A 19,189-nucleotide genomic window follows, 5' to 3' on the forward strand; every position below is an offset into this window, starting at 1 on the left:
AATGACTGCTAAACTTGCCTAAAGGTGAGACAGTCCTTTGGGGTTCCTCCTTCATGAAGAAGTCTGCCAGTCATTCTAAAGGACACAGAAGAAAGTGGCCAACAAATTGCCAATATAGGTGAAACTGTCTTTAAAATATTCTACTTCATGGGAAAGTCTGCTTTGGGCCTGTAGGCTGAAAATGGATGCCCCAATGTTACAGAAGAACTCTGGGTGACAGTCCAGGTATTGAGATATTTCTATCAATTCTAGAGTTTTGGAAGTTGCTTACAATGTACTTCCTATTTACCTACGTAATATTATATTCTTCTATTGTCTGTTATGGAGTTTAAAAAGATCGTTATAATTATAAAAGATAAAATAGATATAAAACTTTAGACTCACAAATATGGATAGATAATAGATTATTTTCCTTAATTTGCCAAATGTCAATGGACTAAATATTATAACTATAATTCTTGCTTGATAACTGCTTTGTTATTCTAATTTTCTTATGTTAAAGTTGAAACCTTTCTTTTTATTTGAACAGAGAAAGAGAAATGATATGGGAAGTCCTTCTGTATATGTTGCTTTAATTGGTTAATGAATAAAGAAGCGATACGGCAGAATAGAGATAGGTGGAAAAACTAAACTAAATGCTGGAAGAAAGTAGGTGGAGTCAGGGAGATGCCATGTAGCCGCTGGAGGAGACAGACGCCCAGTAAACCATGAGCCTCATGGTAAAAATATAAAACATAAAAGTGGGTTAATTTAAGATATAAGAGCTAACTGGCAATATGCCTAAGTAATTGGCCAAGTAGGGTTTTAATTAATACAGTCTATGCAATTATTTTGGGTCTGGGCAACCAGGAATGAACACACAGCCTTAGCCACCACCTACCCACCCAATTTTAAGTTTTTCTCTTTCTTTAAAACAAAAGCAAAATAAAAACCCCACTAAAAGACCAAACTCCACAAAACAAATCAAAATAAGGAAGCAAAAGACCAATAAGACATATAAGCAAACACAATTCCCAAACAAAATAAAATGAGGCAAAGTGCCTACACAAACACCATTGAGATTATTTGTAGCTGGACAACTACCCTTGCACATGGGAACTTCCTGAAGTGTGGTTAGTATCCCCAGTGAGATTCCACTGGCGAAAACTGGTTTTTCCGTTGCCACCGATGATAGACAGCTTTCTTTGTTAGCGGTGGGACCTGTGTGGGCTTTGTGTCTGCTGCCATAGTCTCTGCAAGGTTGTATGTGCATCAGTCCCATTGTCTCTGGAATGGGGTGCCTTTCAAAACACCTCACACCCTGTGGGTAATCCCTCACTGCAAAGGAACAGACAGCTCTTCATCATGTCAATCAAACAGCAATTCATTTTCCAAAAGACTCAATACCCTCAGGGAGCTAAACAAGCCAAAAAGAGAGTTATGCTGGAAAGACAGTGACCAGGGACTGAAGTGCGGTGCCCTACCAATTTTTTTTTTTTTTTTAGCTCATCCGTTCACTCAGATGTGCTGCGAGTGCCTGGTCTACTGAGCAGAAACACACAAACTTCAGACTGAAGATGGAGACACTTTACATGGAGCAAATCTCATGAAGACCTGAGCTTGTAGTCAGACAGACACCGACAAATGGTGTTGGTTTTTTGTCAAGAACAACAGCCCTGGGAGCAGAACCCAATGGGCAGTGACTACAGGACCTACTTACTACTGAGCCCTAAGCACTTGGCTCAGTGCCTAGAAACAGTGGGAGCTGCGAACGTATTTTCCTCTGTATTACCATGGGTCAGCTCTGTGGGTTTTGACAAGGGGGAATGTGAACAGCAGCCTGTGAGTCACATTCCAACTGTCCTGCTAAAGACATCAATTTCTCCATACCTGGATTGTCTGGTAATCAGAAGCATCGATTCCCTTCACCGTCACCTCGCGGAAAACCATGGGTTCCAGCTCCTCTTTGGTAAGATCACAGTGGTAAATGACGCCTAGAAGAGGAGGAAGTCTCAAGTTAGCATCCAAGACTCATGAAACACAAGGGCCTCAGCGATGCTAGGTGGTACCCGAGGCTAGCACCAGGCAAGACCCTATCCCATCAGCACCCTGATAGGTGTGGCAGGCAGATGAGAAGAGTCTGCTATGAGCGGTACCCTGGAGGAGTGGAGGTCTCCTCATCAGCACCACCTACTGCCTCCCCTCCTCCAACACCCTGATGGTACTGTTTACTGTCAACCTGACCATGTTTGGGTCACCTAGTGGCCACACCCTGGGTGTTGCAGAGAGTATGTCCAGGAATTTAACCGAGGAAGGAAGACTCACCCCAACTGTGGGTAGTGCTATCCCATGGATTGGGGTCCTGGACTGATATAAAGGGGACAAAGGAAGAAGGCAGGTGAGCACCATCGTTCGGCTCTCTTCGCTACCTGCCCTGCCCTTGTGTGAGCAAGAAGTCAACTCTCAGGCCTTCCCCGCTGTCTTAACTACTTCTAGATTGTTGTGATAAAACACCATGACCAAGGTAATTTACAAAAAGAGGTTTAATCTGGCTTAAAGTTTCACAGGGTTAGAGTCCATGATGGCAGAGTGATAGAACAGCCTAGAGCTCACAACCTGATCTGCAACCATCAGGCAGAGACAGACTGGGAATCCCATCAGATTTCTGAAGCCTCAGAGCCCATCCCCAAGGACCCACCTCCTCCCACAAGGCCACACCTCCCAATCCTTCCCAAACAGTTCCACCAACTTAGGACCAAGAATTCAAATAAATGAGCCTATGGGGGCCATTCTCACTCAAACCACCATATCCACCATAGTGGATCCCACACCTTCAACAGTGAGCCTTCTGTCCAGGACTTTGTCACAGCAACCAGAAAAGTAGCTAAAACCAACACCACCCTGAGCACTCACTGGAGAAAACTCACACATCCCTGGGAATTTGAGAAAAGGAAGGATACCTGACTGACCTCAACAGTTTTTCTCCAACCCAGTTCACAAAGGAATGCCCCCACCCCCATGGTAAACTCATCTGGAGTCATTTACCTGAAAGGACTCTGCTAGGAAAGTCCCACCATCTACTCAAGATCTACAGCTGGGGGCGGGGGCTCTTGACCAGTCCCTTTGGGCTTGTGCTACCTGACACACACCCAGCCAAGGACACAAAGGAACAAAGGTGATCCATCACACGTCATTTCAGAATCAAATTTTCAGCTGTCCCAGTGATGGTGGAAATACCAAATAACTAATATATACCAAGGATTTTAGCTTATTAAAACCACTAATGAAAATTCTACTTCCTGAATTTCATGCTGCCCTCTTAATATTTAAGAATTACATGAAAGAAAGAATTAGAGAGTGAGTCAGAGAAGCTGGCATGGAAACCTTGGCTCGCACTTTAAATATACACTGTCAAGGGGAAGACAAATTGGTCCCAGGACCCCAGTGCTTGCTAGAATCCCACAGGGCACAGTGAAATCGACTGCTCATGGATTAAAATGACAGCTCTCTTTCCTCTCAACCCCTCATTGATAGGTATTTCCCTAGCAGCTGAGAAACAATATTCTGTATATATATAACTATGACAGTTAATGAGGGTTTTTGGTTTTCTTTTTTTTAAAAAAAAAAATCAGTACAAGGTACCCTCCCCTACACCTCTGAATTGGGGAGAAAAATAGGTTCCAAACATTGCAACAAAAATAAGATGGAATAAAGAGCAAGCATGTGCCACATGATCACCTAATTTGTCTTGATGTCACCACAAATAATGAAGGATTTAGGAGCTAGAATTAAGAGCTCAGTGAACGCAGACAAGGCACCAGATACTGGAATTAAAATCCCTAATGAAAGATGAAGAAGAGGAGATAGACTCTCCATTCCTGTTTACTCAGATGACACAATTCTCAAGACAGAATGAATACACAGCCGAGGCTGGCTGTCACTTAAAGAGAGTGGCCCATACTTCCTCCATCCTGGACAAACACACACAAATGGTCTGTGAAGGAGACAAGGATAAGCTTGATGGTCTCCATGATAAATGCATTTTATCAATATTCCTGGGTATAGTCATCTGGGTTAGGGCAGGTTAGTTTACTGTACATTCTTAATACTATAACGTGAGCCAGGGTAACCATGTCTGTCCCTCCTGATCATGTAGAGAAAGTGAGCTGGAAGAAAACGTTCTGGATCATAATCAGCAGAAGGCTGCCGAGGAAATGAATTCAAGATTGAAAGAAGGACTCAGTTATAGAAGTTTCTTAAGGTAGAGGAAGTATCTGGCCTTAAGATGATCCTTGATAAAAAGCAGGGTCATTACAACAGTAGGAGGGAGGCGGGGAGGGCGGCTGGTGTGGGCTGAGGATGGAGGACAGGAGAGCGGCTGGTGTGGGCTGAGGACGGAGGACAAGATGGAGGACAAGAGAGCGGCTGGTGTGGGCTGAGGATGGAGGACAGGAGGGCAGCTGGTGTGGGCTGAAGATGGAGGACAGAAGAGTGGCTGGTGTGGGCTGAGGACGGAGGACAAGATGGAGGACAGAGTGGCTGGTGTGGGCTGAGGACGGAGGACAAGATGGAGGACAAGAGAGCGGCTGGTGTGGGCTGAGGATGGAGGACAGGAGGGCAGCTGGTGTGGGCTGAAGATGGAGGACAGAAGAGTGGCTGGTGTGGGCTGAGGACGGAGGACAAGATGGAGGACAGAGTGGCTGGTGTGGGCTGAGGAGGGAGGACAAGATGGAGGACAAGAGAGCGGCTGGTGTGGGCTGAGGATGGAGGACAAGATGGAGGACAGAGAGCGGCTGGTGTGGGCTGAGGACGGAGGACAAGATGGAGGACAAGAGAGCGGCTGGTGTGGGCTGAGGATGGAGGACAAGATGGAGGACAGAGAGCGGCTGGTGTGGGCTGAGGATGGAGGACAAGATGGAGGACAGGAGGGTGGCTGGTGTGGGCTGAGGAGGGAGGACAAAATGGAGGACAGAGAGTGGCTGGTGTGGGCTGAGGAGGAAGGACGGAGGACAGAGGGCGGCTGGTGTGGACTGAGGAGGGAGGACAGGAGGGCGGCTGGTGTGGGCTGAGGAGGGAGGACAGGAGGGCGGCTGGTGTGGGCTGAGGAGGGAGGACAGGAGGGCGGCTGGTGTGGGCTGAGGAGGGAGGACAAGATGGAGGACAGGGAGTGGCTGGTGTGGGCTGAGGACGGAGAAGGGGTAGTTAGGGAGGACAGCACTCTGGGAAGAGGTGGAGAAAAAAAGGGTCAGGGGGATCTCCAGGGGAATCTCCGATGTCCACATGAAGAGAAGGCAACAGGGTCCTATAATTCAGGTAGGTATCTTACCTGCTATATTACAAGGTAGGATTTAATTTCACAAAAAAAAGGGGGTAAAAACAAAACACAAAAGCCAAGGCTCTTTAAAAGATTTTGTCATTTCCAAACCATGTGTGAAAGGCTCTTTCCTCCCTGCCTCCAAGAGCTGGACCTAGCAGCTGCTGCCCTGCCTTATTACAAAGCTCAAGTCTGGCTGAAGCTAACCGAAGGCAAGCCCACCCAACGTTTCCACAAGTACAAAACTAAGCAGTTCAAGTACTAAGTGGCCTATATCACAGGAAGTCATTGGACCCTGTTCCAGACTGCCCTGGCTGCCTGTTTCTTCCCAAGTGGGACTTGAAGTCAGAAGTCACAAATGATCCGGTCTCAAGATGTGTCTTTACCATGTATCTCCACACAGTATGAAGTCAGCTGATGTCCTGGCTAGAGGTACCTTGCTTACACTGGGAAGCTGGGGCTGTACATCATCTCATGACTTATGTACTTATGACTCAGAGGCTGATCATCTCATGCCTCTGCTCTGACTGCAGTAGCGAACGCTAATCTACAGACCGACAGAGGCCATCTTTTGCGTACCGGCTGTGCCCGGATGTGTACATACACAGGGAGTTCCTGTTTGCCTGACAACTTCTGTAATTATTGGAAGGCTGCTTTGCACTTGGCTTTCTTAGAAGGCCTGAGTCTGGAAACTCCACTCTCTGGCTTTAGGTGTCAATTCCATTAAGAGAGAAGGGAAGGATGGGGAAGTGAGCGAGAGGAGACAGGGAGACAAAGAACATCACAGTAACAAATGAAGCCTTTCTCGGAGGCAGCCAGCAGCACGCAACTAGGAACACACTTTTCCCTCCAACCTCCACAGCCACGGCCACAGGCAGCAGTTCACTGCTTGGCACAGCATCATCACTTCCCACTAGGACAACAAGCCCTTTGCTTCAGATAATGATGAAATAAACAGCCACGGGGGGTCACTGGAGGAGGGCCTTGGGGACCCTGGATTTCTATTAAGAGTGGATGAGTCACCCTTATCTGTCTTCTCTCTCCTTCATTCACTCAAATGACTGACGACAAGAGTTTAAAGCACAATGTTTAGACCCAGCGGAAAGCTTGAGAATTAAGTGTGGGCCCTGTGACAGCAGGGATGGGGGTGTGCCCCTCTGTTCATCTGTTACTGCTGAGAACCAGGTTTTGGGCAGGGGGGTAAGGGTCAGGGCTCCTGACTTCCAGCTTTGGGGTCTGCTTCTACTCTCTTGGGCTCCCTCAATCCCCTGAATGGTACTTGGGGAGTAAGGCCTGATGCACCCCCACCTGCTCACGGAGCATCCCTCTCTCAGTTGTAACAGTCCTGTCAGCAGGCTGTCAGGCTAAGATTTCTTATGAACTCAGAGGCGCAAACAGAATTGCACCCAGATGAGGCACCACTGCAATCTGGTCAAATCCTGAAGGAAGGCTGGCCACTTTGTCACCCTCTCCAGAGACTGCTCCGTCTACCAGCAAATAACGGCGACAAAATCGGAGGGACAGAGAGTGCTCCCCAGGAGCCTGGCAAATGAACCAGACAAGTGTGGGAGCGGGTCTGCCTGGTCAGCTACAAACTGCCAACTGAGCAGACTCCTGGGGCAAACACAGTCTGTGTGTGGCCACAACTCTATACAGTGGAGGAGAGAGACGTCCACACAGAGCCAGATGAATGTGACCAGCTCCGCAGACAGTACAAAACAGAATTACTTTACTTTCGAAAAAATTAACCCATACCACAAAGTGAAAAATCTCATCTTCGAAGTCTCTTCCTTCTCTAACAGATCTGAGACAACACACTTTTTTTTTTTCCAATGACAATGAGACTGCACCTTTAGAATTAGTTCATTCTGGGAGGCATTCTGTATGCCGGGTGTGGCTGTTCAAGGGGTTTGTCGCTGTTACCTACCCTGTACCTCTCTGTGCAGATCAAGGCCTGGACTAAGATGTACATTTGTTGGCACTGAGAATAGCAGCTGTTCCCACAGAAGGTAACAGGAATCCGGTTTCTAGTTTCCTTTGTTCTGAATTTCCGATTCCCTCTAGATGGTTCTGTCTATAGCCCAGCCCTGAATTCCTGGTTCCCTCTAGGTGGTTCTGTCTATAGCCCAGCCTTGAATTCCCGGTTCCCTCTAGGTGGTTCTGTCCATAGCCCAGCCTTGAATTCCTAGTTTCTTCTAGGTGGTTCTGTCTATAGCCCAGCCCTGAATTCCCGGTTCCCTCTAGGTGGTTCTGTCCACAGCCCAGCCTTGAATTCCTGGTTTCTTCTAGGTGGTTCTGTCTATAGCCCAGCCTTGAATTCCCGGTTCCCTCTAGACAGTTCTGTCTATAGCCCAGCCCTGAATTCCCGGCTCCCTCTAGGTGGTTCTGTCCATAGCCCAGCCTGTGTTAGGCACAAACATCTTCACACTGCCGCTTCCCAGAAGACTTCCCCTCACCACCAGCGAAGGACCTCTCACCTGGAGACAGAAAGGACGTGAACTGGTAGAAGATCTCCGAGTCCTTTTTGCGCCCGCTGTACCCCACCACGCTGCCCACGTCCAGCGGGAAGGTCTTGAGGAGAGCACCCGTGGTCAGGTCGTGAAGCTGCAGAATGTTCTTCACGTCGTGGAGGTAGCACAAGACCAGGAAGTTGGACCTGACACAAGCCACCCACTCTGAAATGACAGGGAGAGAAAACCCAATGCTGCTTTGAAAATCAGAGAACACGTCACTCAGTGAACTAAACAGCAGTGCTACAGCCCGACTGGGTGTGCTGTGATGTTTTAACCCTGCGCCCAGACTTCAGCACAGTGGCGGCTGTTATGTTCACTTATGGCACCCACAGTAACACGACAACACAACACACAACAACAGAGTTCAATCTTGAGAACTGCATAGTGTTTAGGTCGCACTCCGGCTACCCATGGCTGCATGAGTCCTGCAGACTGGACAGGAGACATGTGGCTGCAAATGTCCCTGCCTTGGAGCAGGTGTGAGCATGGCACCTCGGCAGGGCTCCTGGCTGTACCACCTCATGTGGAGAGCTCTGCCTCAGTAGAGACAGGTCAACTGGCTCTCCGTGTGACATGGAAGGGTTCTGGCCCGATTGTGCCGAAGGGAACGAAATGGTCCAGCATCTGCTCTGCAACTCATGACTGAAACGGTCCAGCTTGCTCTGCAACTCGTGACCAACTCAGCATCCAAAAATAGAAGGTCAGAGGAGACGGTTTTGAGGAAGACAAGAAGGTGCTCCTGGCATGCTATGAGCATCTCTCCCCATGCTGAGAAGTCTGGGAGAGACTACAGCCTGGCACGTCTACACTGTGGCAGGATCGAACAGGTAGGACCAGGTGCTACCTTAGTGGAAAACCTGGGCTGAACTGGGGCTCTCAAGTTGCCGGTGTGAATTCTGCAGGGAAGAGTGGGTGGGGCTGTCTTGGGGCTTGTCTGACTGGCTTGGGGGTTCAAGGCAGGGATCCTAATACTTAATATCAGATGGTGGAGGGGTGCAGCCCAATGCCCAAGGCTGGGGAGAAGCCAAGCAAACTCAACTTCCTCAAGAACCACGGACATTGTAGAAAGACACCCTGGGAGCCTGTGACCCTGAGATCAGCTCTCCGCTGTCCACGCCAGCAATATCAGACATTTCTGCAAAGCGCGGTGGGCAGGACTTTCTCACAGGTCCAGATGTGAACCTGGATCTGCATGGCTGCACACAAGTGTCACTCCCTGGAGAACACATAGCAGGAGGGCTGTAGCTGAGAAAGGGCTATTCTGCAGCCTGGGCACAGCTCTCCCTACACACAGTATACTTCTGAATGGCCTTAGTTCCTCACTCAACTTACCACAGATGCTCACTTCAACAAGCGAACTCTTCATTGGTCTGAAGAACGGGGCTCTTTGGTGTGATACTTTCTAGACTAGTGAGGCATCTAGAGAAATTCTGTCTTCATGCACTCATTTATAAGTCAGCACATAATTTTTGATAGAATGTTTAAGTGCCTGTAGCAGCTTCCAATTAAACATAGGTGCAACTTAGTCTCTCTTCTAGCAAGGTGGCTGGAAATCCACCCTCACCTCTACAAGAGGCGGAAACAGTCAAAGGCGACACAAGAATTGTCATTCTTTTTCATCATAAAGTGCGCACTGTTTAAGAACGGCATTCCTAATAATTACACACCAAGGGTTCGGTACTGAGGAACTGTCACCAGACTGTGAAGTGGACCAACCTGATGATGTTCTCACAAGCACAACTTCCCAGCAGCCACTGTTCTTACCTAAGACATCTTTCTCATGCTCGGGAACAAGCACTTTCCACTTAGACTCGTCAGGGTCCATGAAGTCGATGTTGATCAGACGGTAATTAGGAGAATTGCGGTTCGTCTTGAACGTGAACACCGTCCCCTCATTGGTCACGTAGTCATATTCTCCTTCAAAATTGTCTATCAGTTTGACCCACTTCAGGATTCCTGGGAAGACACAATGCATTCCTGTCACCTCTGATACTGTAAGAAATGATTCAGGGTTCTGCAGAGGGAGGTTAGGGGCTCTTCTCTTTCCATAAACCACAAGACACAGATGGTACTGGGAGCTCCAACACACAAGAATGAGCAAGGGCTAGCTGTGAGTGGGGGCCAAAGAGCGCTTGAACACTGGCGCTAAGGGGGGAACTGAAGGATCTCGTCTCCCGCCCTACCATTGCCCAAATCTGCTAAACCCTCTTCTGAGCAAGTCTCAAATCAAAGCCTGTCTTTCCACCTCTCCTGTCACCCTACAATGTCACCACCTGGTCTATGACAGTGGCCCTTAACCCGGGCAACAGACACACCTCTTCTAAGCAGCATTTGAAAGGTCTACAGATAATTTTGGTTGCTGTGATTTAGGAGGTGAGGACTGCTACTGCCATCTAGTGGTAGAGATCAGATATGCTGCTAAAAAAATGCTACCACCCACAAGTCAGCCCATAACAAGAGTCAACAGCGCCCAGTCTGAGAAGCTTTGGCAATAGTTAGCTTTCTGACCGGCTTCCCACAGCCACTCTTGATTTACTCTATTCCAGTCAGCAGGATGCCCTAATACTCTAACCTGGTCCACAATGGTGCCCTTCCCATTACACTCGGAATAAAGCCCCACACAACACAAGTCCCACCTAAGTCAACGTTGGCACATGCCAACTCTGAGCTCTAGGGGTACTCAGGCTCTGTCCTCTGACTGGGCCACTTTCAAGTGACTGGTCACTTCTAACAAGCACACGCTTGGTGACACTGCTCTCCAAGATATAGCTTTGCTGCTTCACACTCAGCTTGCAGGCATTCGCAGTACATAAGAGCTGCATTGAATGAAGCGAGGGACACTTGGAAATCCTTTATTCCGAAGACCTGGTACAGAGTGGTCATCACTAAGCATCTTACCACATTTGTCATCATCTTGGAATGGCTCTGAGTACCTTAATGATTGAGTTACTTAAAGATTGAGTTCTTAAGAACTCAACAGATTTAAATATTCTCTAAACATCTCCTGACTTCAACTGCACAGCAAACTTCCATGTTAATCTGGACCATTCGTTCCTACCCCAGTGTCTTTGGTAAGTACTCTGTACTCATGTCTTATCTGCAACCACAGAATAGCTTTACATATAGTGTTGTGGACTTAAACAAATCAGGGAAAGTGTAATTCCAACACAGGAGACCAGTCCCGTGGTTAGAAACTTGGATCAAAATCCCAGCCCTCCCCTGGTAAGTCACGTAGTTTGGAGTGATTTCTTTATTCTCTGTCTAGCTTTATTTCCTCAACCATCAACTAAGAGTCACAGGAAACATGAAAAATGATTTTTAAAGTGGTTGTTAGTATATCTACTGCACAATAAAAATTCAGTGAAACTATTTTTAAAAGTAATTTGAATTAAAACCAAAAAAACCAGCAGTAAAAATCTAAAACCTTCCTAAATGTTGGCAGTAACCAGTGAAAAACACCGAGGAGGGCCTTCATTTATAGCAGAGGGAGTCATAGGACACCTAGGAATGTACCTAGCACGAAATACGGGGTCTACACAAAAACAAAAAAGCAAGCAAAACCACCGAGGAAACAGTAAAATAAAAACACAGCACAGCCCCAAGAGACAACGACCCCCACTGGAAACAGAGAAATGTGAATGTAACGTTATTCTGAGACTCAGTTGGGAAAACAAAACGCAAGGTAAATAAGGCAGGAGCTTGTCTGTGTCGCTGACCAACCCAGCTCTGTCCCTCCTGCGGATGTTCACACACCATTTTCTGTCTCCTTTAACAACTGTTCCTTTACTGTCACCACAGAGTCCCTGCTTATCACAAATCTTTCACGAGATGTTATCTTGGTGAGGTTTGTTCAGCCTTTGGTTATTGGTATCGGCTTTTGTCTAAACCTTACTGTGCTCACAGAATACATCAGATCTTATTTTAATCCTTTTCAACTTAGTAACAGCCTTCTGACTTCAAACTATGTTCTGTATACAAGAACATAAACTTGTGTTCTAAACTCACTGGGAATGATGTGACACATAAGCCTGGGGTCATTCCCTGTTCATACTGCTCAGTACTATGCATCCAAGGGGATTACGACATTCATTCTATCGGCCACAGAAAGCCGGAATAATCATATGTAACAGTTGTGGGGCCATTTTAACTTGTATGTGTTCACGTGATCCCTAGACTTAGAGGTCAGACTGTTATTTACTATCCTCAGAATTAGCAGACTTAAACGAAACTCACTGAAGGTGCTTATGGTCATGAAGCTTTATGTCTAGTAACACATTTTGCTTTAAATTATACTCCGCTATTTATTGAGATAGCCATATCATTCTCATCGCATTCTCTTAGACCAGTCATTCTTCACCTCTTTAGTGCCCGTAAACGCCCTCTGCAGAATGGCTGTTCCCAACCTGTAGTTTATCATTTGTAGGGAAGTTAGTCTTCATGTCCAATAACTCAGGTAATTTCTTTATATTTATATTCTCTTTCACTAAATCTCTCCTTTGCTGTGTTTAATCTCTTCCTTAATAGTTGTATTCATAATGATAATGGCCATGTGTTCCACTGTAAGTATTAGTCGCTTTCTAATCTGATGGTCATTTGCAGCCTTTATTTCTTATTTAAGCTTCCAAGGGTTTTTTGGTTTGCTTTAATAGCAGCATTATGCTGGCTATTTTTTTAAAAAGTGTACTTAACACACTTTACATTGGTAATCTGATAACACCACTGTGTATGATTTTTTTTGGTAGGTTTTGTTTTGTTTGTTTGGTTGGTTGGTTGTTTTTTCGAGACAAGAGTTTCTATGTGTAGCATTGGAGCCTATCCTGGCACTCACTCTATAGACCAGGCTGGTCTCGAACTCACAGAGATTTCCCTGCCTCTGCCTCCTGAGTGCTGAGATTAAAGGCATGCACAACCACCACCTGGCATGTATGTTTTTTGACTATGCGATGCTGATATCCCTTGGAACGTTGTTTTTGGACCCCCTAGGGGCCTGGGTTGAAGGGGCAATCTTCAAGGGAAGGAGTATATTTCCTTTTGCTTGCCTCTTCAGATACAACCAACATAAGAACTCTTTAAATTCTTGGCATGTAGAGTTCTAGACCTCAGAGGCATCACTGTTGACTTCATGAGAAGGCCAGTGTCTCTCATGCATGTGGGGAAAATGCTCACCTTGTCTACGGTTCCATCACTAACGCCAACTTAGAATTTCCTTAGTATCCATCTTAGACCTTCCACAACCGGATGTTTCACTGATCAGTCACCCCTGCATAGACTCAACCACGGAGAAGCACACAGGCTTCACCATCTACCTACTTTCCCAGCAGAAACATCTGAGACTCAGTCTCTGTCCCTGGGTTCCCGTGCACATTCCATTTCTGTTCTCTACGATTTCTGCTCTCTTTCTGCCAACGACAATGTATATGGAAGGCCCTGTGTAAGTGTTTACAGTACTTAGATGGTTTCAGCTCAAAGGCTTCTCAAAATACACACTCAGACACTCCTGGAGCAGACCTTACAATTATGCTTCATGTGAGGTCAAAATGCACATGAAGCACGGCTGGACTTCTTCATTTTTTAAGTGGCAAATTGCTCTCCTCAAACGAGTACTCGGTAGGTGATCCACTCTACGGCAACAGTAACTTGCTCACACACACACACACACACACACACACACACACATATACACACACACACACACACACATACACACACACATACACACACACACACATATACACACACACACATACACACACACATACACACACACACACATACACACACACACACACACACACACCCTCATGTCTTTGAACAGCAACAATTTAAGTCACCAAACATTTGAATATAATCAGAAAGCTTCATTTGTTTATAGTAAAAACGATAAATCACTACTTCTTGAACTATGACATTTGCGGATACCAAATCCTGATCCAGTGAAATGTCAGACTGCTTAAATATTCCCCTGACATCAAAGCATTCATGATGTAAACGTTTACTTCACAGCAGAACCTTCTACGGTTCCTGCTTGAAAAGGTCATGGAGACAGAGGCATTTATCACTATCCTAACCCGTGTGAAGCCACTGGAGTACGCACCAGCCCCAAACACAGCAGGAAATTCCTCTGCAGTGCACACAGGGGAGCCTGAAGAGAGGCAAGGTTCCTCAAACAATCAGGTTCTGCTGAGCACCAGCACCTCAGACAAACCTGTGGGCACGTCACTCCGCTCTGAAGAGCTGAGTAGCTGCGATCGTACACTGTGGGTCTGTGGTGCATCACAGTAAGAAGCTGTGACTGGATTTGTGCAAACACAGGTGTAAAGTGTAAAATGTTTTCATTTAAATTGACTTTATTATAAGAAAATAACCTGGGAATTAAAAGCACCACACACAGAAAGCCGCCAGACCTGAAGTCTATATACACACCTCAATGGACTTCTAAGGACAGATGTGCGGCAGCTGTGGAGTGTCACGCTGGATCTTACACTCTCACAAACGTGTTTTACACACTTAGCTACCACCAAAGCTGAAACATCCATGACAGAGTTAAAACTAGAAAAATAATTAGCTTTATATCCTCTTTCTATCTTGTGTCCATTACAGCATCTCCTAATATTTAGACTTTCTTATTCTCTCTTCTACATGTTATACTGCACCCATGTATATATTTGTTTAATACATATAAACATATTATATATAATAAATGTATATTAAACATATATATTTAAACAAAGATACATACACACATTATAGAGGGAAAATGTGTATTTTTTTTCTTTCTGAGATTGAATGACCTCACTGAATATTATGAATTCTAAATCCATCCACTTTCCAGCACATTTTGTGGTCGCATTTTTTTTTAGAGCTGAATAATATTCCATTTGATACAAACACCAAATTTTCATGATCCATTCATTTGTTGTTAGACATCTAGGTTGCTTCCAGTTCTTTGCTACAGTGAAAACAACAACACCAGCAATAAATACAGGCTGCAAATATCACTATGATAGTGACGAAAAACGGTTCAGGGCCAGGCCCTCACTGGGCAGGACATGTCAAAAGGAAGCCTGTGAAACCCTGTGTGCCCTGGAATCCTGTCTAGTCTTTGATTAAAAAAAAAAAAAAAGAAGCAATTCATTTAAAAAAAAGAAGAAGAAAAAGACAAAGAATAGAAAAAAGGTAGTTTGGCTACAAGGGGGCTCTTTCATTTTTGCTATTTACAAGTGAGAACCCTGTTGATTTAAATGCACAACATGAAAATTAGTTTTACAAAAGAGACACGGCTTTAATTCCTTAACCCTTTCAGGGTTTGCTCACTTTGTCTGCAAGTGCCACTATTCACTCTGAGGCCAACAGAATTCAGTTCCTAAACCTCTCCACCATAAAGTTAATGTGGCTTTTGGTTAAGCCTGCTTCTCGCTGGGGACTGATTTGTCTAATGGGTGGAGATTAAGTTAAAATAAATCCTCTTATGGTTTTCTTAGAGCAAAGACACACTTCCACTTCTTTCTTTAAAAATGATTAATGATATTAACTACATCTCATGGGGAAATCGTGGCAGTCTCTAGCAACAGAATTAAGATGCTTTTATACTGTACAAAAATCTATACAGGGTTGGCACGTTCCAAATAGACTCAAGGTGGTATTAAAGGCTGAGGCTGAGCAATGAGAAGTCTCTGGAACCCCCCACTCCCAGGTGTGAAGGACTTCTTTATGCTGGCCTGGAGCTGCATCTTTATTTGCTTAACTTTGTCTGTTGCATTACATCCCACCCCCTCCTCGCACCAACTCTTACAGTACCCCACCATTTGTGGACTCTTTCTCTTTAATTACTATTGTTATGCGCACACGTATAAATATGACCTGTTCAGTGTCTTTGGTGTCCTTGCATGGATATCTTCTGAAGGCTTACACTTGGTACTGTGTAACCACACAGGGGCTCATCCAATGGAAGACTGGCCCCCCTCTCTCACCAATCATCTCGGGGTCTTAAGAGTTCTCCCATCTACACTGACATGTCAACTACTATTGTGTTTAGGTATAAGAGACCACAGTGCTGAGACTCCTTGGGTGTGCCTTCTCTAGCATACACAGACACCATCTTGGCAAGCATCCTGTCCTCTGGCTCGTCCAGCTTTTCCACCCTCTCCACTGTGATGATACTCCCCAAGCCTCAGATGTTGGGGCTGTGACACAGAGATATCAAATGGAGCGAGGCACCCAACAGTGAGCAGTTCCCTGCATTTTGATCAGTTGTGATTTTCTCTACTGGTCTGTCTGCTGCAAAAATAAGTTTCTTAAATGAGATGTGAGAGCTACACTAATCTCTGAATACAGGGTATTTAAAATGTAGCTAGAAATTACACTGGTTTGACAAAGTGACCACGACCTCAGCAGCCATGTATAATTGGCTAAGTTAACAGTAAAAGGCAGGAATTCCCTCCTATCGAATGGCCCAGTCACTCATGTGACTCAAGGGTGTCACAGCTGGGCAGGACTATGTACTGCACTCTCCTTCGGTAGCCTGCGGAGCGCCTTCCTAGCCATGAGAGCTAGCCCTTCCTTCAAGTCCTATACCCACAGGTTCTTACCTTCAAGTTCTGGGAGGCCACCAAGGGCAAAAGCAGCTATATTTTGGGGGAAACTCTTGGACTTCCCCAACCAGCCACTCCAAAGGAGGTCTTTCATGGCTGTTACTAGAATTTTCACTAGTTGGTCTATGGCTCTTGGGGTGTGGTATTATCACCTTGTGGTATAATTAATTTCATTTAAGCTACACACACAAAGTAACTTTGAATAACATAAAATAACACAGCTTCTATAGTTTTTAAAAATATGCTTAGTGTTATTTATCTTTTTTCCATCCTTCTCCCTTCGTATACATCTGTGTTTTAAAAGTCTGCTGTGAATCAAATCCTGCTTGCAAGCCCCCATGGGGAGAGAAAGTGCTACTCAGGGGAGAGGGGCTGAGAAGACTAAAGCAAGGATCTGCATGGTAGCTCTGAACCTGCTCCCTGGAAACATTACAAATGCAGCATTTAGTACCCCGATTACCCCAGCATTCTTCAAGTGATGAAAATGGAACATGATGCCTCTGAACAGAATGACTTTAAGTCATCTCTTAAAATCTAATTTTCCTCTACTGAGGCATACAGCCATTTTCCTAAGAAAAGTCTATATTTATAATCAATAATTTAAAAATGATGAGTTCCCTAAGTCATTGGGTTATATGAATTAATGTACAATTTTCATGACATATCTAATATAAAGGGTTCAAAAGTTTAAGAAAAAAACATAGCATAAATATGGATTTTATTATTAGTACAGAAGGGGGAAGGCTTATCAGGCAGGGTACCTGGACATGTGTCTCTAAAGGGACCTTAACTAGTTATCTTTCACAAGCCGGTGCAGCTATCAGGAGACCATCAAGCGCTGTTCATACACACACACACACACACACACACACACACACACACACACACGCACGCACAGAATCAGAGGGTGAAAGACAACGAGGTCTAGAGTCATGCAGCTCACTGATGTGAACTTTTCACTTCTTAAGGTAGGCAACTTTGTAGTGTCTTAATATTTAATTTATTTTTCTGTCCTTGAGGTTCAGACTTATCAAAAGGAATACTCAGGTCTTACTCAGGTAATACAGAGATTTTTTTTTAAGATTCTATGTAATTTTTAGTTATCATATTTTCTTGACTAATTCAGCCACATTTGAGGTAAACGGTAGGTACATTTAAATTCAGTGGCTCTCCTTCCTTTTAAATAGCATGACTAAAGTAGATAAGGAGCAAGATAAGAAGCAAGAGTGAGAGAGTGAGGTATTCATTCTTACCAATCAGACATAAACCCTGAGACCCTTCCCACCAGTCGTCCACAGAGGCACACACGGAGAACTCTTCTGATTATGAATCAGTGGGGCAGTAAACAAGGACATACCAAAACTTGTATTTAGAGTAAGTTGATTATTAGGAGTTCAAAACAAACAAACAAACAAACAAAAAACCCTCTAAATATGCCCTTAACCTACTATGCTGTTATCTAAAACGAAAGTCCTTGTGATTCCAAAAACCCACTTCTGTCAAGAAAAAGCAAGAGGGAAGGATGTAGCCTTCTATATGCCAGAAACCCAAACCCTGGTCACCCTTTTCTCTGCATTTTCACTATGGCTTATAATTAATTCCCTGTAAAACAGGTATATTTTTTTTTTCATTTGTAGACATGGATATTTTGAAAGGGAAAAACAACGTTCCAATCAAGATACTCAGCTGTAATTACAGCAAACCATGTAAGCACCTTCACAATCACCATTCCCATCGGCCGTCTCCTTTGTAGAGGCTACGTTGATTTAATCCCTTCAGTAGCTAAGCACACACAGTACAGCACTTAACTGCTGTGGGATTCACAGTCCCTGATCCAACCAGCCAAACTGAACAGACACCAAAGAAAAACTGCATCTCTACTGAACGTTAGACCGGGCCACTACCCCTAGACGATCCAGAACAGCGACTTTATATCACATTCATACTGCCTTAGCTCTTATGTGTAATCTAGAGATGATGTGAAACACACACAGATGTGGGAGGTGGATTCTGGTGTCTGTCAGGAGTGAGTCCTGACATCCAAGTCACAGGGACATCAAGGAACAACTGTACAGCTTCTTTAAATAGCTGTAGCCATGTGACTGGTCCGCAGTGAACTAGTGATTAGTATGAAAATAACAAACAAGATGCCGCCACCCCTGCCCCTTGCAACTGACTTTTGAGCCTATGTATGAAACTGAGCAGCTCAGTCGGTCAACCCAATCACTGTGGGGTTCTGCTACCCACAAACGTAAGGCCAGTGAAGCAGTGACCATGAAAGCTGAGGCTGGAGAGGTGGCTCAGCAGTAAAGAGCATTGGTTTTTAACCAAAGAACTCCAGTTGGACTCCCAGCAACCACACGGTGGTTCACAACTGCCCATAACTCAACATCTTCCACTGGTACAGACAAACATGCAGGCAAAACACCCCGCCCCCCACCCCCACATCTTTAGAAAAATTTACTAAATAAAATAAAAGAGATGGCAGGCCCTGTAGTACCAGGAACCTGCCTGTGGCTGCCACTGCAGAAAGCTCATTCTTAAGCAGCTCACAACTTGGCTCCACCCACCCTGCCAGTCACTCAGAAGTCAGCCAGCTTCTGAGAGGAGGAGGGAACAATGACCTGCTTTCAGTGACCTCTGGACTGTCCAGCTCAGCAACCTTATGGACACTGAACTCAGGCCAGTGCCACAGAGCCATCTGCTCCACTGCTCTGGGCAGCCTAACGTCTCTAGTTAACCCAACGCACTAACGTAGGTGTTCCTGCCGGGTGTTGCAGAGGTAAAAGAAA

General features: G+C 45.3%; 1 protein-coding gene across 2 annotated transcripts in view; it reads right to left on the bottom strand.

Annotated features, from left to right (window-relative positions):
- Positions 1-19,189, bottom strand: part of Prep (prolyl endopeptidase) — a 106,193-nt gene that overhangs the window by 32,945 nt on the left and 54,059 nt on the right. For both annotated transcript variants that reach the window (XM_085691058.2, XM_085691055.2), the window contains exons 8-10: positions 9,571-9,762; positions 7,771-7,968; positions 1,870-1,973 (exon numbers count right to left, since the gene is read on the bottom strand). In XM_085691058.2, the coding sequence (XP_085547184.1) occupies positions 1,870-1,973; positions 7,771-7,968; positions 9,571-9,762 (494 nt within the window). The remainder of the gene's footprint in view (positions 1-1,869; positions 1,974-7,770; positions 7,969-9,570; positions 9,763-19,189) is intronic.

Source organism: Myodes glareolus, chromosome 1 (assembly GCF_982192425.1).
Source record: "Myodes glareolus chromosome 1, mMyoGla1.1, whole genome shotgun sequence".
Taxonomy (NCBI): Eukaryota; Metazoa; Chordata; class Mammalia; order Rodentia; family Cricetidae; genus Myodes; species Myodes glareolus.